This window comes from Camarhynchus parvulus, chromosome 5 (genome assembly GCF_901933205.1).
Source record: "Camarhynchus parvulus chromosome 5, STF_HiC, whole genome shotgun sequence".
Classification (NCBI taxonomy): domain Eukaryota; kingdom Metazoa; phylum Chordata; class Aves; order Passeriformes; family Thraupidae; genus Camarhynchus; species Camarhynchus parvulus.
The window spans coordinates 25,522,977-25,550,297 of NC_044575.1; the positions used below are offsets into that span (position 1 = coordinate 25,522,977).

The following is a 27,321-nucleotide window of genomic DNA, read 5'->3' on the forward strand; positions in this document are numbered from 1 at the left end:
ACTGCCCTAAAGCCCTTGTGTCCTACTAAATGGTACAGCAGACAGTGGGCTGAAAAAGCTCTTTCTTTGCTTTTCTACTCACCACTGCACTGACAGTAAAGGACTGAAGCACCACTCCTAGGATGGAAGGCTGAGAGCTGAGGCTTTTCAGACTGAATAAGAGAAGGCTCCAGGGATTCCTCATAGAAGCCTTCCAGTATTTAGAGTGGGCTTTTGAAGAGAGTGAGTGACTTTTTGCACTACCAGATAGTGATAGGACAAGGGAGGATGGTTTTCAAGAGGGTAGACTTCTATTAGATATTAGGAAAAAACTCTTTACTTAGAAGATGGTGAGGCACTGGAACAGGATGCCTAGAGCAGCTGTGGATGCCTCATCCCTAGAAGTGTTCAATGCCAGGCTGGGCTCCTGGGGAGTTGAATCTAAAATATCTTTAGGGTTCCTTTCAACCCAAATCATTCTATGACTATCATATTAGGTTTTATTTATCTTCAAAAGGATGGTAGAACCGTAAGTGTGCTTTTATTTACATTTAATCTAATACAGCTTGACTATAACTTACAAGAAAATTGAGGTGAGCTCACAGTACAGCAGCATGGAGAAATCACACTTATTCTAGTTTATTACAGGCAGTGGATAAACCCTCTACTTTGTCCTGAGTGCCCAACTGCACATAAATTCAGCTTACCTGCCTTCTGACACTCTCTCCTCTTCCTATGAAATCTCACTCAGCACAGTGATCTCACGTTTACAGAATTTCTCTTGAATCTCTCAAGAAAAAATGAAAGCTCTTTAGAACATATGCTTGAGAATTGTTTCATAGTCAACAACAGATCACCCATTAGCAGTGTCTCTGTACAGTTTCAGCCATCCTCAGACGCTGCTGTCAGCAAACTTAATATCCAAAGATAAACTACTTGGTTTTGTTATTTCCCATCAGAATAAGAAAACGAGCAAGGACAATGGCATCAAAAGATGAGGTAAAGAAATCCTCCCACCTGGTAATTTTACTCCTGCTTTGATTAGCATGCCCACAGGGGTAAAGATAGATTCTACATTGCAGTTTGGGGGTTTTTTTTATCAGAAAGCATTAAATTACATCATCACCTACTATATTATACAATATTTTAAATGTGTGTAGATATCACAAGGGACCCCTTTTGGTTGCATTAGCAGCACTGAGAGAGCTGAGATGCAGTATACGACTAAAAGAGATGAAAATTTGAAAGGATGCAAGCAATGATAGGATTTGATTTGTGTTTGTTGGGGATTTTTTTTTAGTTTTCTCCAGAAACACCAATATACTTAGCTGTTCAATTTATTCATCAGTGACTTGGATGAGGGAGCAAATGCCTCCTCAGGAAGCACCCTGATTACACAAACCTGGGAAGAGTGGCTGATACCCCAGAGGGCTGTGCAGCCCTTGAGAAGGACCTTGACAGGCTGGAGAGATGGGCAGGGAAGAACTGTCAGAAATCCAACAAAGGCAAGTGCAGGGTCCTGCACCTGGGAAGAAAACCCCAGGCAGCAGCACAGGCTGGGGGCCAACCTGCTGGAGATGCCCCTGCTTGAGCAGGGAGCTTGTACTGAATGATCCACTGTGGGTCTTCCCAGCCTGACCCATCCTGTGATTCTGTGAACATGGAGACAGGAGACTTCCTCTGTGCTGGTGCTTCCCATGGCTACAGAATAGGAGAACTGAGGATCTATATTCTACTTCCAACACCAGACTCTATGACCTACGGCCCAAGCAAGTGCAAACCTGTGAATCTAAACATTTCCTGATTTGGTCACACAGAGCTCAACATCCCTCCCCAGCACAAAATCACTCAAACATCACCATCCAGAAAAAAATTGTCAGTAATTTTAGTGTTCTCTAGTAAGTACATATTTAATGGTATAATGGTGTAAGACTTGCAAAAACATTATTCAAAGAGAGAATTCAAAAGTGGTTTTAGAAGGATTTTGAGAACCTTCACAAGCATGTATAAACTTGTAGATTTAAAAACCTACACTGAGAATTGCCACACTTGATTTACACATACTAAAGCAAGGGGAATACTGAGATACTGCACTGGGTCTGACCTCCAGGAGAAAGTGAGGTCTAATATACAAATAAAAATACAATCTACATCAGCCCAGAGAAGTTTAACTGCACAATGACTGAAACACACACTGGTTCACAATATTTATTACAACCTATTGCTTTAGATAAACCTGCTGTACGGTTAGGAAACCCAAAGCACATTGTATGAACCAACAAAAAAAAAAAAGCACAGCACAAACCACATCTCTGTAAAAGGTATGCAGTGGAGATGAGCAGAGGCACAGCTTTAGTCCTGCAAGTAAGAGCACAATGAAGATCCTGGTAACAGATAATGAAGGCAAATAAAAATCATACTACCAGTACTAAACATAAGATACGTAAAAATCAGAGTAGCATTGTTATATCTGTATACAAAGAATGCAGGGTCTTTTTAAATGCCCTCTCTTCATTCTCTATGACCTGTAAACACAACTCTCCTAAACCATCTTCCCTCCGTACCTGAACTAGTATATAAAGATCTATACAGCATGTGCAAATCTAGTGTAAGTATTTTAGGCTGTCTTCTTCAAACAGAAGAAATACAAGTTTAAAAACATTAACACCACAGATTCCCTCTATCCAGCCTCTGCAGAAAGTATTCAGTAGCAATACTGCCCAAGACATCCAAGCAAAACACTGGACTAAGAAATCCAGAAGAATGCATAAACAATAAATACAAACACATATGAACAAGGAAAAAAACAGTTATCAAGGGAAACTCTTAACACTGGCAACTGAAAGTGAATTAGGACCCTTTTCAGCCTACAGCAGATCTGTTCCTAAAAAAAAACTTCACATGATTTAAGTAAACCTATGATGTTAACAGGTTTAACTACACTTTAGGCAGATTTATTCATCAGCTTGTTCTTTAAGATGTGACATCTGGTAGTTACATGTCATGCTCCATACCACTTAATAATGATTTATTCATAAGTTTTGCTAGACCAGGATGTTGGGAGTCAAACAGTCTCTCCACTGGGTTATTTGCTACTGCTGCCTTTTCATTATCACTCCACAGATTCTTTCTGCAACAAACATTTTGTCCCTCATACCAATCTGCTACTGATTAATGTTTCTGAAAAAATAAGTTAGACAAAAATATTACAGTCTAGAGTGAGTATGGTACAATTTAGTTCTTGTGTTAAGACTTCTGGCCCAAGAGTAATTTTAAGAACAGTACCAGCCTGAACAGAATGCAGTTCTAGAGCATTTCAAATACACAGATATTGAAACAGTCTGGATTTTACTTCAGTGTTGGAAAGTGAACCAGAGACTAAAGAATTTATATACAAAAGTCTCAAGCATAGTCCAGAAGCTCAAGCAGTAACTAGAGTTCAATCCTTCCAGAAATTGCTTTACAGGGTGTTCTTTGCTTTTTCTTTTGAGTGCAGATGTGAACTTCTTCCAAGAGTCTCTAAGCTTCCACTCACACTACGAGTGAACAGTCAGTGCAAACAACACGCAAGTTAATTCAATTTATAGCTCTCAAACTAAAACAAAAAGGAAAAAAAAAAAGCTTCTTAGTGGTATCTACCATTTGTCTGATTATCTCCTGTGAAACAACTTACCAGAAGGTCAGGCAAAACCACTGAATATCAATAGAGAGTCCTTTGGCCAGCACTTAAATCATTTCTGTTGCTGACATAAAAGTTGCACTTCCTAAGTCTAGAAACAGACAGAGAAGCCTCCTCTATGACAAACACCTGGTGATCTCCATGCAATGCTGATATGGCTGCAAAGACTTTCAGGGAATTTTCTTTTTTCAAATAAATACTTACATACAAGGCCAAATCACAACATTGCCACCCTAAGAAAGTACATTTTATTGTAAGACTTGATTTGTGGTGAACGTCCAACAGTTGTCTAACGGTTCATTTGCAAGGCTGGAGTGTGTTACAAAAGTCACTACAAAAATCAGTTTCTATTCTTCATCTGAGGACTGAGAGGTTCAGTGTAGTTGCCAGCACTGTAACAACATGGTTAAAGTAATTTTCTAGTAAATCAACATTGCTGGGTAGGTACAGTCAGTCCACAGATACAAATGATTTCTACCCAGTGTAAGAGAACCTAGCAACAAGCCTCAAAACTCTCAGACACATCAACTTCTTTCGTCATCAGTACTGAATTTCATATGAATGTTGGGATTATTGACCATGACAAGGTCAGGTGTCCAGTGTGTTGACTTCTTTGGAGCAGAAATAATGCACAACTATTGCATTAGGGTATCGAGCAAATGCACTGTAAAGAGAACAAAACACAAACATCAGCTGTCAAGGCCAACATTGTTTTCCACATTCAAACAAAAGCATCCAATTTGGGCAGAATCAGAGAGAGACACATGATAGTGACACTTTTTTAAACTATAGCCTGAACGTATTAAAGACAAAATAGAGAAAAGAATTCTATGGATATTGTAAGAGGTTTGCTTGGAGGTTTTTAAAATCTATTTTCATTTCTGCAGGCAGATTTTACTTGGAAGTCACTGGTAAAAAGTTAAGGACTGAGGGACATGCTTCAAAATCTTGCTGAACTTAACAGCACCAGAAAAATTCTAGACAACCAAAACAATATTGCATATGCAAATTTCAATGCTGATGCTACGTGCCGCATGTTAAAAACAAAAAGTTTAATATGCATAGCAATATTTACACTGATGTTTATTAAAATGTTTAGGGGAAAGAAACTTTCCCTATCATTGTTAATGCTACTGATATCTCAGATGGGCTCCTGTCAAGAAGAAAATGACTGAATCGTGTAGCATTTCCCTCCACTTGAAAGAAAAAAAAAAACCAAAACAAGTGCAAAATTTGCATTCTGTATTAGCTACTAAGAATAGCAGAAGAAAATTTCACAGATTTACAGAATATTCTGAGTTGGAAGGGACCCACAAGGATAAGAGTCCAACTCTTAAATAAATGATCAGTACAAGGATTGAACTCACAACCCTGATGTTACCAGCACCATGCTCTAACCAACTGAGCTCATCTCAGGGTCACTGGCATCTAAATCATCAAGCAAATTAATTCTATATCCTATTGCATGTAGGCTACAAAACATAAGTCAGTCAGGAAGCCATGAAACCATCAGATATAGAAAACTACACGTGTATCTTAGCTTAAAATTCTTTATATCATCCTCCCCAATTCTAGTTAAGAAGCACGTTCTTAGAAAGGCAGTGTTCTTAACAAAGTTTTCCAAATTCAGTATAAGGACCAATTTCATGCCTTCTAGAGTTATGAAGTAAGAACTCTTGGGAGTTTCTGAAGGGGTTTTATACTCCTTTCTTGCAAGGATTAAACTCTTGCAGCAAATTCACTGACCAAAGCTTTAAAGTATTCCTAACCATTCAACTAATTAATGTAATTTGTATTTCAAAAACCCTTCAAACAGCTCCCTCATACTGCTGTTCTCTCTGGCTATACATACATCCAGTCTTCCACCATTCTTAGTTTAAGTGTACCAGATTAATATTTGATTCACTTTACCCAGCTCTCTCACCTGTTACCTATCTTCTTTTTACAAACAGTGCACACCTTCTCCTCTGTAATTATGCACTTTACTTGCTGATGCAAGATCCGCTCCTCCTGGACCTAAAGAAGGACAAAAACCCCAAGCTGCTCAAAAAGCAAAGCAACACCTTGGTCTGATGAAACTGCAAAGCATCACAACGTTTACCTGTCAGTGGCTATATCTACATTACCAACTTGTGCAGCACAGAAGAAGCTGCTCTGTGGAGCAGAGCAGGTGGTACTGAACACCCAAAACCCACACTAAAGGAATCACAGAGTTTTACTTTCACCTTGGTCCACAGCCTAAGGCATTCAACCACTAAAGGGGTGTTAAGATGAACAATTAAACTGTTTTCCCCTGGCTCACTTCATTTGAAAGAAACCCAGTCCAAGCTGTCTGAGATGATTCTGTAGTGCACACCACAGCACAGCAAGCAAAGACAAACACCTCATCCAAACTAAAATGAATGTACACACCATCTCCTGCAAAAAAGGATGTTCAAGCTACATAATTCCCATTTAATTTCAGGTGCATTACAGCATCATCTAGAGGACACCATCCCGTACAAGAAACAGTAAATTTCAATATTGAACATATTTTAAAATATTATTCCAATAAATAACAGGTGGTGGATACTTACCCTCAGAAACTCCGCATGGAGAAGGTTCTTGAGCACTTGATTAAATCTTTTCTTCTGAGCATTTTCTTCAAGTACTTTCTCTAAGAAGATGCGAATCTCACTGATCTGTGTATTTGCTGGAAGTAGGTTTATTGCCTGGAACAAAGTTAGAAAACGTTAAGGAGGAATAGAGACCAAAATTGAATAGAAATTGACACATTTAGATTGACACATTCCATCCACTTGCCTACTCCAGTACCTTCTGTAGTCTCCTGCCAACAGCACAGAGTACTTACAGGTCTGACTTACCTTAGTGGTATCCAGTTTGCTGTGGTGCAGTTCCAAAACCTGCAGAGCAGCCTGCAGATTGGCTTGAGGCTCCAGCACCTCCATCTTGATGGGTCCCAGGCAATGAACACTGGGTGGGGAGAGATACATGCGCAGCAGGGACAGATACACCTGCAGCACACACAAGGGAAGCTCTAAAACTGCTGCACCTATCCACAGATGACAGTGCTGGTAAAACTAGCAATGGTACTAAGTTATACCCATGCCAACCCAAAATTCTGCACTGCTCATTTAAACTGCTCTTAATGTAGGCTCAAATCCAATGATACAGTAACATTCTCAACAAAAAACATCCCACAATCACCTAGGAGTTCCTAAATTCCAAGAGATTATACACAGGTTCCCATACACTACACAAACCATGAAGAAGTCTATGCAGAGCAAGAACTTTCAAGTCTTGAACAAGGTATATATAGCCTTCTACTTCCTCACTGAACAAGAAGCTACTTACATCTTTGTTGCCATCTTTGTTTCTGTCATAATGTTTATGGCAGTAGCTAGAAGAATCAACAGAGAAGAATTAAGACAAATACAGAAACAGCTACAGGACCCAAAGAATTAGTTTACAGAAATTAACATTTAATTACTACTGAAGTCATCCAAGTTAAGTGACTGTACATCTGATTCAGATCAATTCATCAAACTGCACATCAGGATTACATAGTTTACTCTGCATTACAATGCTGAGAAAAGCAAAGTTTTGTGCAAGTCTCCCACTTCCAATCAACTTAAAAAGCCTTAATGCAGAAGCCAAATTGAATTTAGCTGTGTAAGAAAAAAGAGGGAAAAGATATCCCCAATCAACACATCACAGCATAAAAATCTATGTGTATATATATATATCTAATTAGTGTATCTGAATCACAAAAAGAAGCTGTTCATTAGTGTACACTCCATACCAGGGATGAATGCCCTCTAACAAGCATTTGCTGAAAATAGCTTTAAAAGCAACTATGTTGAACAGGTCCCTGTGTTCAGATACACCTGCCAGTGTTGGGTAATTCTATTTTTACCTGAGTACTTGTCATTCACTCAGGCGGTTCCCTGACACAAAACACATAGAAAAATGCTGTATCTCCACTAACAAGAGCTCTTTTTAAAGTGGGCTAGTGAACATCTCTACAAACAGAAAGGAAGCAAAACAACACACAAGATCACAGACTAAGGACAGGTGTAAAGTATTAACTCATTGATGATGGTCATACTGCTCTAAAGCACAATGCGAGCATGAAAAGGCAAACCTCAAGAGGCCAGCAACAGCATCTGTAATAAACAGACAGCCAGAAGAGGTTCAAGGCCAATAAAATGTGAAAACACAGAAGATCCCGAAGACTTACAATGTTCGTGCTCCACATACAGCAACATTTCACTACACATCCTATCCACACAGCAGTCAGCAAAATAAGTCTTGCAAAAATGCAAAAACTATAAAATAAAGAAATCCTTACTTTTCAGCCATGTTGGTGTCCTTCAAAATATGAACATAAATAAACAGAGCTTGCTCATGCTTTCCCATTCGACCCAAGAGCAGAGCACGTTCTTCTAGGAGACCTAGTGATAGCATGAAGGATTAAATCAATAGCTATACAGAGAAATTACAAAATTAGTGCCCAGACTAAGAGAAGGAAGTATTAATCTGTGCTCAGGCTACAGTATGAGTTATACTGACACTCTAAGTCTACATTTCACACTAGTCGCAGAAAACTTTTATGAATCCTTAAGTCACCTTACGAAACAACTATCTTCAGATCTATTGAGCAACTCAGGGTCATCACAAAGTTTGGCTAAATAGCTGGGAGATGCCACAAGGTCTTAGGTCAACAGTTAGAGGAATCCTGCAGAAACTGGTAAACTCAGTTGTGCCAGCAAAAACAGAGTTAGGATACACACCAGAGGCCTTCAACTACAGACAGAGTCATCTTCTCTACTTCTAGTTACCATGACTCTATGATAAGTGAGGAAATTTTGCTGTAAGCAATAAGCTAGGGTTTAGTTAACCTACAGAAACAGAACTCACCATCAAAGGGGAAGTCACTGATAAGTCGACTAGGTTCATAGCAGCTGGACTTCTCCAGAAAAAGCAGCAGCTTCTTCCGGTAATCCCCCAAGTCTCCTCCTTCCTCCCCAGCAGGCACTGGAGCTCTATCTATATGAAAGAAAAAAACATTAGCTAAATTATTACAACTATCTCACTACACTAGTCTGTACTAGAAGACATACAAATCCTTATGAAGAGGAACTAAATGATGATAGAACTGTTACATGGGTTGGGGCTGTCATGTACCTGCCAAACTAACTTCAGCTCCTAAAAACACATCATGTGGCTGGTTAAAGCAATACTCAAGTTATTCAAAACCCTTCCCTACCCTTAACATGCAGAAGTCAGGGAGCAGTAGCTGCCATTCAACTTAATTATGAACAAAGTGTTGCTTGGTCCCTTAAAAGATCTCTTGACAGGCAATAAACTAGACTGTCCTACAAACCCACATGTTTTCCAGTTCCACCACTAAGGTATCTTATGCTGGATCTCAACAGGGAAGGATTACAACATGGTATATGAAGGCTCCCCAGTGCTCTCCCATACTCCTGGTCCTACCACCAGAAAAGGCTAGACATACCTGCAGGAAAAGAACTGAGATATTCTTTCATTAAGCTCTGCACTTTCTCACAGTACAGCTGGATCAGACAGTTGTGGAAATCTGCACCAGTTTCTTCCCAGACATGAATAATGTGTTCCTGTAAATACATGTTAAGGCTCAGCTGCAGACACTTCCTCTGGGATGTAATTCTTTATAAGGAACAGTTCCATGCATGCCTTCACCAAGCTTGACTTCATGATTCTGTGTATTTTAATTATGCTTTCTTTGCCCAACAGGCTCCAGCTCCTGGAGAACTAAGATCTTACAGGTAATACTTTGTTTTACTGAAGGTAAAATGCAGTAGTTGAGATTGAGTTCTTACCAGATAAGGAATAGTCAAGCTTTTAAAATTTTCTATCAAGAAACTGAGCACTTTGTCTCGTGGCAAAGCTTCCACTTCAGGGAGGTCTTCTGTAAATATCTGTAAAATAAAATTTTATTCAGATTGGTGATTTTCTTAAGTGCCACAGTATATTTTTCTCTGAGGCACTGAAGCCCAGCATATCATCACATGTCCAAAGAGTAAACAAGAAGTATAAAAAAAGACCTGAGCTTATTCAGGCACTGAGAAGTTACTTAACATCTGAAAAGACTGACAAACATCTCCAGTTCTGTCCTAGTGAACACTCTTCTCTTACAGAGCCCAACACCTCCCAAATACAGGGAATAAATTTTACAGGCAAATCAATACCTGACATTTAAATACTTGATTAGGCTCTTGTGCAAAATTGTGGCATCAATAACATGAAATGTTCTATCAAAGGTTCCTAGCTATTTATTATATTATAAGGTCTTACAAGAATGGAAAATCATAAGAAAAAGTGAAAGATTGACCTGCTTTATCTACTGCTAACATTAGCACTGAATCCAGAAAATAAAAATTATATATTTAATTTGGTTTAGCATTAATGAGCTTCTTACAATGAGTTATCCCAATTCCATATACTGCACTAAGAAGGTCAACAACAAGGTACCTCTTTCAATCACACTAACCTTCAGTCCATCTTCAGGAAAATCTCTTAGCACCCAGACAGAGTAGGAAAATACCAAGTGTAAGTTCTCTGTGCCTGGAATACAAAAAGCAGCAGTGCTCAATGTTGAAATCCTAAATATCTATCTATTCACAACACAAGCAGATGCTTTCAGAGCCAGTAAAGCTTAATTTACATGAAAAATCCAGTTGTTGCTCAAGTCAAGCAAATCACTCATCCCAAAGCTACAATTTCATTGCTTCACAAAGATGATTTCAAACCAAAACAAAAATTAACTCAAATACTAAGTGTCACCAAATGTAAAGAATTCAGCCCAAAACCAAGATCAGTTGCCTTAATCACGTTCCAAAAGTCTTCCCTTTCAACTTGTTTTAATTAGGGTACAGAGGCAGTGAACTTTTCACTTGTGTAACTTCCTTCAGTCCATTTCCAGCCTTTCAGTCTAATGACTTCTACAGCAAATGGTCCAATACTTTATAACATGTAGTAAAGCATAATAGTCCCAAAGTAACTGGCATAGAAACTACATGACAGGTAACAGCTTCTCAGCTTTTAGCAAAATGTAGGATTTGCCCCTTTAAAAATAATACTATAGTTTGGACAATTTGGTTCACAATACTAATAAAACATTCCCGTCACCCTTCTGCTCAGAATCATAGAGACATTCACTGCCTGAACAACATAACACAGTATGACAACACTATACAAGAAACAGAAACTTAAAGCAACCCTATAAAAAGGTAGTCATTGTTTGCTTTTCTCCATCCCACAATGTTTAAAACAAGCAGCATCTTCATATTAGCAGAATTTAAAAAATAAATTTTAAAAATGCAGATGATGTGCACTGTAAAGTAAAACATTTGAAATAGTTCCCAGAAGAGCCAATCTCAAAGTTTCAGTAACAAAAGTGTGACTTGGCAAATGGCAATAAACTTGTGAGCCTGAATTTTGCTGAACTCTATTAACTTTCTGAATTTACAGGGCATACTGGCCTCACAAAGAAAATTTTTAAAAAAGACAAGACAAGAAATGGAAGTAAGACTCTGTTTTACATGAAAACTAACTCCTTATAAAGAAATGTAACATTAATTAGAATAGCCCCCTGCCAAAACACTGATCAAGGTGTCTTTGCTGAAATCACAAGCAAATCAAACATGAAGTTAAAACCTACTCAAAACAGTGAGAATGTCAGGAGGAGAGGAGAAGCTCATCAAATAACTACCAAAGCTTATTGACCAATATACTAAAAGGAAAACACCACACTGCCCCACAGGACAACTGGCTGCCTCAGCACATAACATAACATTCATCTGCATGGGGATTCCCACAGGCCACAGGCAGGGGATTTCTCAACTTCCTCAGTAACAAATCCTTAATTTAAACATGCGCTACAATAGGAAAAGGTTCTGCATAACATTATTTTAAAAGATAAAAGAATAATGCAACACAGAAAACGATCTACCACCCAAGTAAATAATTCTCCTGCACACTGACAAAGCATATTATTGATGGCCAATCACACAATACTTGCTTTGATGAAATAAACAAGTGCTTACTCTATTGACACAAGGCTAGTATCAAATACCCATCAGTAATACACCCTTGACTTAAAAGATCATAGCTACAAGCCTGGAGGAATTTGTCATTACTTGAGAACTACCTAGAATATTGCATTTAATCCCCAGAAACTGACAGAAAAGAGTAGATTAAGAACATTTTCTACTTCACTCTTCATCACTGGAAGAAAATTCAAATTATATGGCCCATTTTCTCCCAGTGATAATTTTAATCAGAAATAAGGAATGTTTTCCAAAAAGATATTTAAGTTTCAATGAAACTTGAATCCCTTGAGCTAATACTTGAAGGTTGCATTACGCAAGAAACCAAACAAGATAACAAGGATACCCTTTCAGCTTGATAGCCTCCAGAAAGCTGCCAAACAGTAGAATAACCACTAAGCCAAACAAGAATAACAACTCCCAAAAACACTGCTCTTCTTCACACTCACCCAAATGCTGCAAATATTGCACTGTCCTCTCATGACCCTTCAAAGGGGAGTTGGCTTTCTTCGACTGATCCACCAGTACCTGTAATGCTTTCAAAAGAAAAGAAGTCAATTCCTTTGTAACTGCTAGCTCCAACATGAAGCACAAAAAAGTGCATTTTTCCTGTTATGCTATTGAAGACAAAGTTTTGTTTTGAACATAGAGACCAAATCGTAACAGGAACAAAGGTTTAATCACAAGATAGCAATTAAACAGCCTCTTCAGAATACTGACTACTTACTGAAGTCAAAATACAACACAAAGAACACATGCTTCTACTCCTTCTCCTCCCCCAACTTGAAAATTACCTTTCTCATGCAGACCTTTTTTCTCATACAGTATTATCAGCTCACTATACTTGTGTGCCTTCTTTAGTACATGCTCACTCTCCTCAATATGGCAGTGATTGTTCTCCAGACGTAGCAGTGGTGCCACCAGTGCTACATTTGTCTGCAAGAAAAAAGGGAGCACCTAAACTTCATTGGAAGCGCACCTTCTAAGTGTACAGTACCAAACAAGCTGGAAGCGGGGGCAGGGGAGGAAGGAAGCCTCACAGCATAAGAAAAATAAGAAATTACAGTTTAATACCTTACGGTAAGGTCCATGGTTATTTCTGTAATTTTGAGGATAGAAAGAAAACAACACACCACAGCTACTCCCCTTCAACAACAGAGGTCAGGCTTTGAAAAACATCAAAACAGCCAAGATCCTACTTTGTTCTGTTTACCAGTATAAGGCAATAAAAGCACTCATTAGACCTTCAAAATACACAGCCACAGCCACTTTCTTCTGACAGAGGCAGCAACCAGGGACAGACATCTGCCTCATTCTCTGAAACTGCTTCCTGACCAGAGAGGAAACTAGTTAATGCTCAGATTTTACACATTATTTTTAGATCAAAGACAGACAGTTGGGTGAGCCTTTCTGAAGTAGCTCCTTATCCTCCTCCTTAAATGTTTCAGTCTGAAATTCCATCAGAGCTCCCGTGGCAAAGCCTCTAGATCAGAAAGAAACTCACATGCAGGTAACACTTTAACAGGGTGGTATCAATGATTTGTAGCAGCTTCTTTTTGGATTTGATCGTGGGTGTTCCTTCCATGAGGGGTGAGGTACTGGACTGATGATCAGAATCATTCAGCTTCTTCACTAGCTGACTCCTTTTCTGCAGGACATCAAATGAAATTTTAACAGGAAAAGGCCATGGATTTCTACATCTCACCTCAGCATATATAACCCACCAACTACAAAGACTAAATTAAGTCAATTTAGTAACTTGTTTTAATCAACTGTTTCCCAAAAAATTTTATTGCCACAAACTATTTAAAACAAACTTTACAACCGTATTCAGGTGTATATATTTGTTTTGTATATTTGTAGTTTTGAAAAATGTCCAGAGTCTTGAGAAAAGACTCTGGAAAAAATGTCCAGAGTCTTGTTAACTGGAAATTCTGTTAACCTGAACAGACATTTTAGAGAAGTCAGGAAACATTTGGAAAACAATTTAGATTTTGCACTACTAGACATAAAACCTATCCTCCTTCAGGCACAAGCTTCCTTTTACTATACTAAGGATGGCAACCAAACAATTCAGGTTCCAGTTAAGACAAAATAAAGAGGGCAGGAACTTACAAGGCCCATTAATTCCCCTTCCACCTTTTACTGCATGCTCTCAACCTACTTCCTGGACAGAGTGCCCTTAATAATAATCACTGAACAAAAATTAAAAAAAATGAAGTGCTCGAGTTCTCTTCAGCAGGACACTAGAAATAAAATACTGGACTCATAGTCAGATCCACTCCATAAGGAAATTTTGTCCAAATCACACATTATGTTTTCCACATATCTGTGGGGTATCTCATGTGATCCACTTCCCCTGCTCACTCAGGGGCTGCTGCCACATTTTCCAGCCATGAAGACAGCCCATTAAGGCTAGCATGACAGAGCTGGGCTAGGTGTACTGCTTCCAGCACATCGAAGCTAACAAAGCATGCTAGAACTGAATAACCCTGCTCTAAAACCAGGTAGAGGCGCACTCACTTGAGTTAGGTAGTCTATCAGAGCTAAATGTGCCTTCTCCAGCTCTGCCCCAGAGAGCCCTGGCAGGGGGTTGGGATACTGTAGCTGTTTCCTGTAATCTGTGGGCAGGAGGTCAGGATACAGACCCATCACATGAGTGGGATCTATGCAAAAAATAACTGGTATTAGTAACCATTCATATTACTTTTGCAAACTTAGAGTAAGTTTATCTTTCTAACAGAGCAGTCTGCAATCTACTTGTACATCCACAAGGTTCTAGAGCCTAAATAAAATTTGCTCATTACAGAAAAGAAGCTAAAACAACACAAAAGAAGCATGAGTAAAACATGTTTCGAAGTCCAAGCACAGGAATTTCCAACCTGCACTTGGCACACTTGGAGGACAAGCCATTATTACAATCTTACTGCCCTACTTGCAGATTCCTATCATTAACCTCTCTGACAGTAAGAGAGGATTTCTAGGAACAAACGATGTTTTAAGCGTAGATTTATTGCACTTTTGAAACAAGAACTAAATAGTACCATCTGTAACTAATGCACACCTATTTTCACATAACTTAAGCAAATACAAAATTACTATCCTCTCAAGCTCAAAATACTTTGAGTTCTCAGCCCTTGTCTTTCACTGTAGTTTTCCAAAGTAAATATTATGCAAGTGTCATGAAAATAAACTATAGGTTTAAATGCACATGAGAATTCTGCCACCAGTAAAAAGAATCTCAGTCTTAAGCACTATTCTGTGCTACAGTTCAGTCTTCAAGCCCTAGTATGACCTAGTATCAGAGACTACTGTGACTTCCAAAAGCACAGGACAGCTTCCTGGTTTCAGCATCTTGGCTAAACCAAGGGTTAATGTCCTCATCTGAGTCCAATGATTTTCCAAATCTACAGATGTTCCATATTTTTCATTCCAAGCTACAAGTAGGCTTTTAGCAGCTGCTGAAACATTCAGCTTCAAAGGGTCTGCGCACATGCTGTGCATGCTTTAAATAGCCAAGAATACAAAGATATTCTGTAAAAAGGGTAAACTCCTGATTTAACTTAATTTACTAAGTGTAGTTTATTAAGTATTCAGTTGTACTTAATTGTGTAGTTAATTAAGTTATTAAGTAAGTAATCACCAGCTCAACCAAAAAAAAAAACTAAATAGGCTATTTGCTGTTCACAGGGGACTGATCTGCACAAGATAGCACTGTTTTGAACTAAAACAAAACAGAAAACAAACAAAAAACCCCATCAAATAGCCAGTGAGCTTGACCTCATTCCTCCTAACTGAAGTGATTCAATGCCAACCCAAGCATTTACCTGTACCAAGCTTGGCAAAAACTTGCATGGATTCATCAAAGCGCTTCTGGCAGAAAAGGTTGAAGGCAAAGAGGTTCTTTATGTGGTGGATTTGTTGTCGCTTCTCACTATCTGAATCATCTTTCATTTCCTGCAGACAAATTAACAAACATTAAAAACTCTCAGAGTTTACAGTAGAGAGAAACACCCTGGAGAATTAAGAGGAGCATTATCCTGTGGAGAGAGTAGGGAAAAAAAAGATAATCTCTCAAAGTGAACACTGCTGGTGCCTGTCTATGCTTATTGTGTCACTGAGATAACATGCAAGGTCTGAAAGCTACTTCTGGTTACCTCTATACCTGCTCCATCACAGCAAACATCTCTTCATTCATTTGCCTGTTGAAATATTTTTTTTCAAGTCAGCAGTTCAAAATGCAATTAATTAAGGGGAGTTTCCAGAAACCAAAAAATTTTAATGCAGTAAGAGCAGTATAATGAAACATACTGCATCAGTATCTCTAACAATTATTGTTTCAGGAGTAATATTATGCAAAAAAAGGTCATGTGACAAAACTCACAACTCCAAAATACGTTGTTTACAAGCAGTCTACAGACTCTGTAGCCCAAATGATTTCAAATTCTAAAATAAGGTAGCCAATCAAACAGCTAAGAGATAATCTCTCATATACAAGATGATTTCTCAAGATCTACACCACAACAGATCAATATGGAGTAATGGCAGCACAAAACTAAAACTTCAGTTTAAAAAGTCTAGAGTTTTCCAGTTTGTGCAAAGTGGACAGTTGGGAGGTTATACTGACTGATTACTGGACTCGTTACAGTTTAGCAGATGGGAAACATCACTTTGTGTACTTTTGCACAATTGCATCCACTGCAAACTCAAGTTTTTGAGTACTTACTGCCAACTGCAAAGCCAACTCAAACTGTTTGTCCTGCAGAAGCTGCTGGATCTGTGTGGCTATGGACACCGGAATGAGTCTCCAAACAAAGTGATTACTTGCCACATATATAATGTTTGTGCTGTAAACAAGACAAAAAAATGTCAATTATTAAGATTCAGTGCTCAGAAAGAAGCAATACCCTATCCTAAAAGAATCCTAATCCAATAATAGAAACATGCATCAATGCAAGAGCAACTGGAGCATTACTGCAAAGCAGAAAGAAGACTATCTCCAGTGTCACAAATTCTTAAAGACCCTCAATTCTATCCTTTCCTCCTCAAGGTATGGCCTCCACCAATCTCCATAAAAACCCAACAAATTGCTTCAGTGTTACATCTTAAGGTGAGAGTCAGAAAAGCTGCTCTTCTCCCAGTTTTTCAGCATGCTACAGGCCGCCAGCCAGCCTGACAAGAGTGGCAGTGAGTTGCATCAATACCCTCCAGAGGTGATGAAGCGCGGCCTCTGCAGCTCGATGCTCTGCACCAGCAGCCGGGGCTCAAAGGTGCGGATCTCCACGTACCTTGGCAGAACAGCAATGATGTAGGGAGGCTGGTGTTCTGCTCATGAAACAAGGGAAACATTTCAGCTGATTGGTCTCAAGCATTCCTGGAAACAAGTTATGACTTAAGGCTTCTCTTCAATTTTTCATTCCCCTGAAATGTGCCCCTTTTACATACTCAAAACAAAACTCAGTGCCTGACACTGACAGCAATTTGCTTACAGAATATTACCAAGCCTTTTGCTCATCCTTCACCATAAGGAAATTCTGAGGCACCCAGATCTACAGTGCTTTAACACACTACCTTCCATTTCAGACCTTGTCCCTGTATAAAAGATATGGACTACACCTATTTTATGAGAGGCCCACAGACCACAAGCAAAGAGGGCTAAGAAGCAAAAACAAACAAAACCTTTCCCAGAGTACAACTTAGAATACTGTAGAACCTGTCACACTCCAAATCCAGCTGGTTTCACAATACTGCAAACATAATGATTTTATCACATACACAAGAGTAAAGAATTAAATTTAAACAAAACCAAAAACAAACTGCTATTTCTCACCCATGGCTATAGGAATATCTGTCCAATTCAAGGCACATTTCTGAGTACAGACCCCTTCTTCATTAAGCACAACTGTTAGATCATCTTGGCCAACTGCAACTTTTCCATCTGCTACAGGAGCTACCAATGGTTCCAGCTGCTTCCCTGTGGGAAACAGTTCTTTGATGGATCCTTTTCCATCCACCTAGGATAATAAAGAACATAAAAAGAAAAAAAGTGTTTTGCACAATAACCTTTTCTTCAAAGCTACATAAGACTAAAGCAAAAACCCCTAGAGGGATTTTGCAGCCCAGGATAAACACTAACAGGACAAGTGCAAATTTAAAGAGTTTCTGCATATAATAATTCATCCTGCTTATACATTATTCTGAAATAAAAAAATATTACTTTTATGTCTGAGGTGATGATGGTAGCTGAGCACATCATTCACACCGGTTTATCAAATCCATTATACCACAGCAGAAAAATTGGCTAAACTATCCAAACCCTTCATTTAGGCCAAAACTTTTAACAGTTTTAACTCTTTTATTCTGGCATAAGTGAGCACTGCCACATAAAAAAAACAACTAACTAAAAGCCTAGAAACCTGCCTAGCCATTTTCCCCTAAGCACCTGCACAACTACTCCTATCACTAGAATGGCAGAAATCAACATCTAGGAGAGCACAGCAGAAAGGCACCCCTTCCTTTGTGAGCAGCATCAGTTTCAAGCAACTGTAAAAATTATGTGTGGTTTTCCTTTTGACTACAGATCACTGTCGCCACCCATGTGCATACATGTACATGTGTGGTGCACCTCATCTTCATCCTATTTTCCTGCAATATCTGCAGAAGCCAATTATAAAGGCAGAAAAAAGAATAAACTATAGCTGTAAATGAAGTCTAAGTGGAAACTGTAATAGTAAATTAACAGTAAGTTCAGAGGCTTTCAAACAATTACAGTTCAGCTAGAGAATGAAAAATGAAAGAATGGGTAAGCTTCACTGTGTGCCAGATGAGTTACTCTTGGTCTCTTTGCCCTTTTAGAGCTAATCTCATTTCTTAATACATTAAATAAAATGCAAACTAAGCTTAAACAGACTGTTGCCAGTTGTCATGGTTTGACACTGGCACAATGCCAGTGCCCCATGAAAATATACTTCCCTGGTGTTTGCTGTGAGATGTGACCAGGAAATAAGCAAAGCAGGCCTCTACCTTAGAAAAAAAAGTTTATTAACTAAACTACAAAAAGAAAAAAAACCACACACATACACACGCACACACACACCTGGAAAATGAAAACTCCACGAAAAGCATTTCCTCCTCCCCCCCACCACATTTCCAATACATCTTCCAAATTTCAACTCTCCATCCATCACCCTGTAAATACTCAATTTCAGTCCATCAAGAGGAGAGGAGTCCTTCTTGGGGCCATGGTGACCTCTTCCTTGCATGCCCAGCGCTCTCACCACTGGACATGGAACAGAGCTGCTTCAAGGGTTATCCTTTTAAGGGTGCTTTGACCAGTTCCAAAAAAAGCACAGTTTTCTCTCATCTCGGGACCTCTTGTCCCCCCCATACTTGTCTACCCCCTGGGGCTGGGGGGTCTCCAAAACTGAACCCTCTCAGTTCTGAGCCATCGCCTCCCCCCTGCATGCAGCCTCTGTGTCGCGAGGAAGCATGGTTCTGTCCATGGCTGTACCAAAAAGAGTCCAGCAACCAGCTACTCCATCATCTCTTTCCGGCCTCTTCTTTACTCTCCCAGCCTCACTCACTGCTCCAACTGTCATTCTCTTGCCCATTTCCTCTTTATCATCCACTCCATCTCCCCTCCGGGAAAGGTCCAAATGCTCTGTGAGGTCTTCATTGTCCAGAAAGGGGTTAACAAACTCCTGCACTCGGCCAGGCTCCTTCCCTGCTGCACTCCCCCCTTCCCCCTCCTTCTTCACAGGCCGATATCACTTCAAGGCCACAGGCCCGTACCAGCTTTCTCTCTCTCGTCTTCTAGCTGGGGGGCTGCCCAAATCCTCTCGGGGCCTCTCTCCCTCTGTCTCTCCTGGGGGGGGGCTGCCCAACGCCTCCTGGTGCCCCCACCACCCTTCCATCCTGAGGGGTCAGGCCTACCTCTGCCAGGCCGCAGGTTTCCCCTCCCCCGCCCAGCTCGAAGCCGGGCAGGGGAGGCCTTGCCTCTTTGCTGGCCGGAAATCAAAGAAAGAGCCCAAGGGAGTGCTCTGCTTCTAACCCCTGTGTTCTCAGAGGCGCATCCACCCTCAGTGGCCAAGCCTGGTGTCAATTTAAAATCTGAACACCTATTGGCCTCTGGCCACTCCATTCCCAGAAAACCTGCTTCCTGTAAACCCACGACACCAGTCAAACAAAATGTATCTTCCCCAATTCCTTTTTTCTGCAAGAGCTGCAAACAGTGGTCTCAACAGCAACAAACAGAAAATGACTTCCTGACAAATATCCATTTAAAAGGACAGGCTTAGACTGCCCTTTCCAAAGCCACAAATAGCAGAAGTACCAGATGCTGTTTTCCATAAATCTGTAAGCTAAATTCCTGAGCACAGGAGCAGCCTCCACAGTGTCTGCTGCTACCCAAATCTTCTTAAAACACTATTACACAGCCCCATCTCACCCGTATCAGGTAATAGTCCCTCTTGAAGCCTACACAGATGGAGTTTTCACACCAGGCCATAGACTTGGGTACATCAGGTACACTGAAGTCCCCCTGAGGAAAACAAGTTAAACTGGTTGTTATGAATGAAAAGCAGAAGTCAAATCTGGCAACACAGAGTGTAACAGGCTGCTCTCTTGTTGACACCCTATTCCCCACCACCTGTGCCCAGCACCTACTGCTTAAGGAATGGCAATATTCAGCAAAAAGGCTAGACTCATGTACAGTAAAGAGGTGTGCTCTGAGTTAACGGATCACTTTTTAGTAGAAAATTTCCTAGTAGAGGATTGTAGCTGAAAAGGTTCTACCCATTTCAATTAGTTATTTTTTCTTATACCAGTATTCACAACAGCAGCTCTCTACACTTGTCAGAAACTATCTTCTGACTTAGTGATATACTTAGAGTAGAAGTGACATACTTAGAGTAGAAGTGCACCCACTTCTATGTTTTTGCAAGGTATGCATGCTCATATATTTCACTGACTTGAAAGTCAAGTACTTAAAAGTGTACTACAACCAGAACATTAAAATACAGGACACAGCCCTTACTTTAAATTATGAAACTATAAATGCCATTAACTGGCACTGATTTCAAACATGTTTTTTCACTTCTCTCTGCTGTTCCATTGTTAAATTTCTGCAGAACCAACCATCAGTGTTCTGAAAGTCAGCAGTGCCTCTGAGTAACAGGGGCAAGCAGCGAAGAGCAATGACCCTCCCTGCTGAGACATGCTGGCTACAGAAAGAACACAACTCACCTGGAGCTCATGGAACTCCCTGTCCTTCCAGAAATAAAGCTGGAGCTTCTTACGCACTGCCACACACATCCTCAGCACCTCCTCCCCTGTATCCGATTGCTGCGAAAACAGACAGACCTAACTCACAGGCACTCACAGAGAGCCAAGTAAGGGAAGACAAGGCCAAAAGAAGCCTCTGCTAGAAGCAAAGCTGTCCACTGAAGAGCAGCTTTGTTCATCCATAACAGAAGAGAACTCCCCAAAAAAGAAAGCATGGGAGAGGGAGGAAGGAGGCAGGGGAGGTGGCAGGATACTTAAAAGCTAACTTTGACAGGGATTGTAACATCAAGGAAATCCAAAAAAACTAAGAGAGCACAAAAGGCATACACACATGCAAACAGAGGATAAGTAGAGAGCTATCAGTCCAACTGAGAAACTAGGATAAGTAGCTGGAACTCTATGCAGTATAGGAGAGGTGAGAAAATGGAACACAAAGAATGTATTATACTACCAGATAAAACAATTAATAATTTAATATTCTAACCTGTTGGAAAAGTTTCTTGACAAGAAATATTAGGAAAGCTAAGCGCCTGGACACACAACAAGCCACTTTGCAATGATCAGATGTAAAGGTGCTTTGAAAGACATTCACTTTCATGTCTAGAAAACCCCAAGTACTTCCTAGAAAACATTTAGCATCAAGCTCCCATGGGGCAAAAATGTAAAAAATTATAAAGGGCACTAAACCATCTCTTCTGATTATGAAAAAGATGTCTGAATGACATGGGCAGGCTAAGAAACTCACTTGACTAGAAATTGCTCACTCCATGAACAGAGCAAATGAACAGAGGACTGTTACACCCTACAGAACCATTTTAGGCCTTCAGTATACCACAACTGCTCTAGGAGTCCTTGAGCCAATAAAGAGAAACAAAAATTTTTAAAAACCCAGATAGAATTGCTTGCAGAAGGAAACCACCATGAGCTAGTGTACTGGCAACGTAAGGAAAGGAAATGGCTTTTACATTAAGGGGACCTTTCAAAAAAGAAGAGTCAAAGTTAGCATAGGACAAAAATGCTTTGATTTGTATCAAAAGCTGCAATCACAACAGGCACAGGAAAATACCTTGTGAAGCAGAGTAAGAAAAATAATTTAAAACTATTGCCTTAAGCAAATGCTGCAGGTACTAATTTTAAAAAGCACTAGTATCCAAGAAATTTTCATCTCATACAAAATAACAAACCTAATCCATACAGCAACATAAAAGATGAATCTTTATTACAAACAGTAAAGACACCTGTGCAGCTCTATTCCTCCCCTTACCTGGAGATCACAAGTGAAGAGAGATGCACCTTTTGCCTTTGAAATTGTGGTGATTTGTTGAAATGTCAACAGGTCATGGACGTAAATGTTATTTTCTGTTTCAAACAAAACTCCAATTACTATTTAATATTTTAATACATGTAGAGGCATTGCGAATTCAAACAAGTTACTGTATTTTATGTTCATATAAAAAAGAACTTGTGAAACTAAGAGCTGCAAGAAAGGAAAAGAAGTGTTTTCCCAAAAGCAGCACATACAAATACAATAAATGCAGCAAAGAAGACTAACATCAGCATTGGTAAAACTACAGGAAGGTACTGCTAACCAAGTAGGGGAAGGTAGAGTGGAAGGGGCAGCAAGCAGGCCAGAACAGAGCAAGCTCAAGATGGAAGATTGCATGACAAAGATCATTCTGAACTGGCTCCTGAAATTAGTGGAAGATGAGCAGCTGAAAATGTAGGGTACTGTTTTTGCATGCACAAGGATGCAAGCAGCAGAAATCTACAAATACTGGAGCTGGAAGACTTGGGACTTGGAGATCATAAAGAAGAGAGTAGTAATATAAGCAAAAAAAGACACTAGAAGATCCTAAGTTAAAGAAAGCCAGAGCCTAGCAAACTTAAATCTTCCACAAGACACTAAAAGATCACATCTGAATATAACGTGAATTTGGTGCAAGACATCAGTGATAAGTTTGATACATCCAGCAAATTTAGTCAGAAGTTTCAGTGCCTGTCCTACAGCGCACACAGATTCACATGCATGCATATACATGTACATACAGGGGCCAACACAAACGGTATTTTACACAGACACTTTAGAGCATGCACATACTTCTTCATCCCTAATGACAAATCAGCATTAATGCTTTGTTCTCCCAGCTGGCAAAACTGCTTCTCAATCTATGCTGCTTAATGCTTCCTCTGCAAAATGCAAATTTAAGCTCTACACAATGACTTCTCAGCAACCAGACTACTATGCTGATGTGTGGAAAGGGTGCCACATTCAGACAAGTAACTGCATCTAGAAGAACTCATTAAATATAAAACACTTTTCTTCACTCACCTAATAGACTGACCAAAATTTTAAATTGAGAAACAACATGGATCTGAAAGGGAGAATGCTGTTAGTGACTCCATTCATAAACTAAAACTCCCAATAAGGTTTGATTATAGATAGTCTAAGAAAATCTCAAAATAATAAGAAAGGCAGCTTTCCATGAGCAAGCTTCCTTCAGCTATTGCAACTCTTTTCAGTTACACTGAAAAAGGTTTTCAGTGTAACTTTTCACAAGCTGGCATTTGCAACCTAAGCTGATCGAAAAAGCTGTAACATTGATATGTTACTAGTACAAAAATACTTCTAAAGCATACACAGAGTGTTGCATCCTGAGAGAGGATCCATAATCTTTAAGGTGTTTTTCCTGGAATCAATATAATCATTGAGAGCAAATTCTCAAAAAAAAAAAAACAGGCAGCAAGACTGGCAGTTATCTTATTTCTACATTTCAAGTAAGTGGAATTACATTCACATTCCTATAGAATGTCATCTGAGAGTCAAATAATACATTACAGTCTGTTGATGTATTACCATCATTTCTACAAATATTCATTGAACAACTGAAGACCTATTGCTAACAAAAGCCAAAAATAAACCTACAAGTTCCAATTCTTTGGTTTCTGCTTTAGCAATCAAACCAAGCCTATTCTGTTATGAGAAGAGTGGGCAAGAACATCTGGCTGTTACACCTCTAAGAAAATCTTTAGCTTTGGGAATTTTTTTTGTTAAGCACAGCAGAGATTGCACATGTACATTTGATATTTCATTTATTGGCTGGAAACTACTATTCCCACATCAAGAAGATGGTATTTCCTACCTGTTGAATCTTCTTTGAGAAGTTCTTGTTGGATTTCTCTAGTGTCACTTCAAACCTGTTGCAACCTATCAGAAAGATTGAAGAGCATATGTAAACTGAAGTTGCTCACAACTGTGCATGTCTTACACTAAGTAAATTACAAATAATTATGAAAGCAAACTTGGCCACTTAACAGTGGAAGAATGACGCTTAAACACATCTGTTTTTAAATGCATCACAGGGTCTTCTACACAGTCAGGTGAAAATGTAAATTACACTTCTTGTATCCAGCTGAGGGCCTCAACAGTAGTTATATTTCTGCCCTGCCCAAGTTTTACAGTGCAAGCATTATATTTAAGCAATTTAAAACCCAGAGATACAAAGATACCCTTAAAGATTTTATCCACACTACTCAAATATCAGTAACTTAAAATTGCTAGGATGCATATCACTGTAAAATAGACAACGAATAAACACTCCATCACAAGGGTTTTAAAGGAGTTTTAGGGAGAAAGACTTACAGACACTTTCTGATGACATAACCTCTCCTGGCATTGATGCAAAAAAGGGGGAGAAATTTACCATGTGAGATAAGACACTAGCAATCAAGACTAGCATGTTCCAATTGGACAGACAACCTACAACTTTCACAAAAATCAAACTGAATTCAGTCTCTAGAATCCAAGTAGCTACAAATTAATATCTTTCCAAGAGCTGATGAACTTGGAAACTTACATTTGGTGTTTACTTTCCTGTGTCATGCTACAAAATATTACTGCATTCAAAAACATCAGCTCCTACATAATAGCAGGTAATGTGAAATATAAACATCTTTAGAGAAAATCGATTTTAACTAAAGCAAAAATAGAACGGTTTTATTTGTGGCATTCCTAGAACAGACTACGAGCACTTAGGACTCTCAAATAGGCAGGGAAAGGGTAAATACCTGACAAAACTAGTTGTCAGTGAATGAATGGACCCAGTGAATGTATTTGCTCTCTCATTAATCCAGTCATTAAAAGATGACACACATCAAAAGTCTGGCAACTCGTACACTGCACTACTTTTACACATATTTGTACACTGTATTCATAAAAATTACAGTCACTTACTATAAATTTAAGCACAAAAAAAACTGAGATAAAGCATACTTTACATACAGTCAATTCTATATAGGAAAAAAATCAGCAATTAATCACACTTGTGTTAAAATTACTACAGCTCTAAAAGTGCAGGAAATAAAAATAACAACCAACTTTTTTGTGCCATTCTTAAAATCAACTTACCTACATCTTTCTTGATCCTGTAAAGCAGAAGATGCCCTTGTTTTGTACCAACAAGGAGCCATTCCTCTACAAAGACAGGAGAAAAGGAGTCTAATTAGTTCAACAAATACTGCCCTTAACAGCTGTGCTGGTTTTTGCTGGGGTAGAATTAATTTTCTTCACAGTGCCTATCATGGGGCTATGTTACATTTATCAGAACAATTGGAAACTTGCTTTAAACACCAAAAAGAACTTTCTGTAGAGACTACACAGGTCTCCCCTATCATCTCTCCAGTAGGAGTGCACAGAAGTAGCTTGAACTCTCAGGAGAGGATAGCCAAAGAGCAGGCAGTAAAACAGCATAAGCAGCCTAGCCATCACATCCCACTGGCTCATAGAGAAGTAAAGATACAAACCATTGCATCTTGTGTGCCATCAAAAGCAATAAACTATTCTTCAGACATTATTACCTCTCACAGAGGAACTGTGCTACATAATGGGAAGTACTGTCAGAAAGAAAAACAAGGAGTTTACATAGGTTTGATTGTTAAGTTTTTCCAGTCAGGTTTTTAAAATGTCTCTCTGAAATAGTCAGCTATGTTTGGAAGGAGAATGTGGCAGTTTTGCTTAGGTTGGACAACCAAGAATCATTCAAGATTTGTAAAAGAGGGACTTTATATACAAACTCTAAGGCACAGTTTCAGACTCATCCTCTTTACAGCATTTACACCATACAAAAAGCATTAAATCTTTAAAGGCTCATGAAACATGACTGAATTTCTTCCTCACTGAATATCATCCAGGAAAGCAGCATACATGAATATTTCCTTCTACATCTAGTACTTCCTCATCACCAAAGGAATTTGCATTCTAATAAGATCTTATTTCCCGCAAGACCTTTCTCCTACTATTTGGTAGAAACACTGAAGAGACAGAGTTACACATCTTTTTTACAAAACCATACTGCTGTAAGTCGGTATGTTTAGGCTTTTTTTCCTAGTTCAGCAAAATAAACACTTTCAAAGAGAGAAAAACATAAAAGCTGCAATGCAGGAATAAACTACCTTCACATCCTCTCCAGTACATAACTGCATCATAAACAATCCATGTATAACAGGAGTATTATCATTCAGGATATAATTCTTAAAACAATTAATCGGGGTCACAAATACATAAGGTGTGGAGCTTTTTAAATTGCTGATTTTACATCTGATGGCACCGGGTCACAGCTTTGAAAAGCCTTATCAAGCCTAATCATTAGGACAGCTGGTGCGGTCACCTGACCAAAATCTTGACTCTCAAGTATGCCCAAAAATAAAACCGACAATTATATATCACTAACACATGCAAACGTATTCGAAATCTAAGACTTCAACACACCACTGGCCCTCCAACTCAAGTTTAAGTCACAACACAGGGAATGCTTTTTTAGCAATAAAGCAGGCAGCCCAGGGTTACAGCCCCGGGGGTCTCTCCAAAGCCGGGCTGCGGCCCGGCGGGCAGGGCAAGGCAGCTCGGCACCGCCGGGACCGGGGAGAGGCTCCGGCGCCCCGGCCCGCCCGGCTCGGCCCGGGGGGCGGTGCCGAGGCCACTCAGGGTGCCGCCGGCCGGGCCGGGCGCTGCCACCCCAGCCCGGGGCGGGACAGGGCAGCGCAGGGCAGGGCAGGGCGCGGCAGCCGCACGAACGCTGCCGAGCCGGAGGAGCGGAGCGGCTCGGGCTGCGGCGCGGCCCCTCCGGCTCACCCCAGGCCGCCAGGCAGTCAATCTGCAGCGGCAGCTTCTCCAGGATCGGCACATGCTCGAAGGCGTCGTGCATGGCGGCAGCTCCTCCGGCCCCGGCTGCCGCCCGGCCCAGGCACAGGCGGCACCGGCGGGAACGACCCCGACGGAAGCGCCCCCGCGCC

General features: G+C 39.9%; 1 protein-coding gene across 2 annotated transcripts; it reads right to left on the reverse strand.

The window, feature by feature from the left end:
* Window positions 1-2,174: 2,174 nt before the first annotated feature.
* Window positions 2,175-27,321, reverse strand: VPS39 (VPS39 subunit of HOPS complex). Of its 2 annotated transcripts, XM_030949516.1 has the most exons (26): window positions 27,161-27,321; window positions 25,439-25,504; window positions 24,674-24,700; window positions 24,174-24,238; window positions 23,363-23,405; window positions 22,298-22,392; window positions 20,995-21,093; window positions 20,198-20,290; window positions 17,582-17,765; window positions 16,956-17,076; window positions 16,478-16,598; window positions 15,579-15,708; window positions 14,275-14,417; window positions 13,256-13,399; window positions 12,546-12,687; window positions 12,201-12,287; window positions 10,194-10,267; window positions 9,523-9,621; window positions 9,180-9,297; window positions 8,579-8,707; window positions 8,010-8,112; window positions 7,013-7,058; window positions 6,523-6,672; window positions 6,235-6,369; window positions 5,583-5,674; window positions 2,175-4,322 (listed from the first exon to the last, which is right to left on the reverse strand). In XM_030949516.1, the coding sequence occupies exons 1-26, from the start codon at window positions 27,231-27,233 to the stop codon at window positions 4,247-4,249; spliced, it is 2,655 nt and encodes an 884-aa protein (XP_030805376.1). In that variant the 5' UTR covers window positions 27,234-27,321; the 3' UTR covers window positions 2,175-4,246. The 2 variants fall into 2 exon arrangements, with proteins under 2 accessions (XP_030805376.1, XP_030805377.1); XM_030949517.1 differs by lacking the exon at window positions 24,674-24,700 and having other exon boundaries at window positions 4,247-4,322; window positions 27,161-27,233.

Excerpts from the sequence above, each read along its gene's own strand:
- VPS39 (XM_030949516.1), bottom strand. The coding sequence starts at position 27,233 with ATGCACGACGCCTTCGAGCATGTGCCGATCCTGGAGAAGCTGCCGCTG. Across the intron at positions 24,239-24,673 it reads TATGTCATCAGAAAGTGTCT|GTTGCAACAGGTTTGAAGTG; the intron begins GTAAGTCTTTCT and ends TCTTTCTGATAG. Across the intron at positions 12,288-12,545 it reads AAAAGGTCTGCATGAGAAAG|CATTACAGGTACTGGTGGAT; the intron begins GTAATTTTCAAG and ends TTCTTTTGAAAG.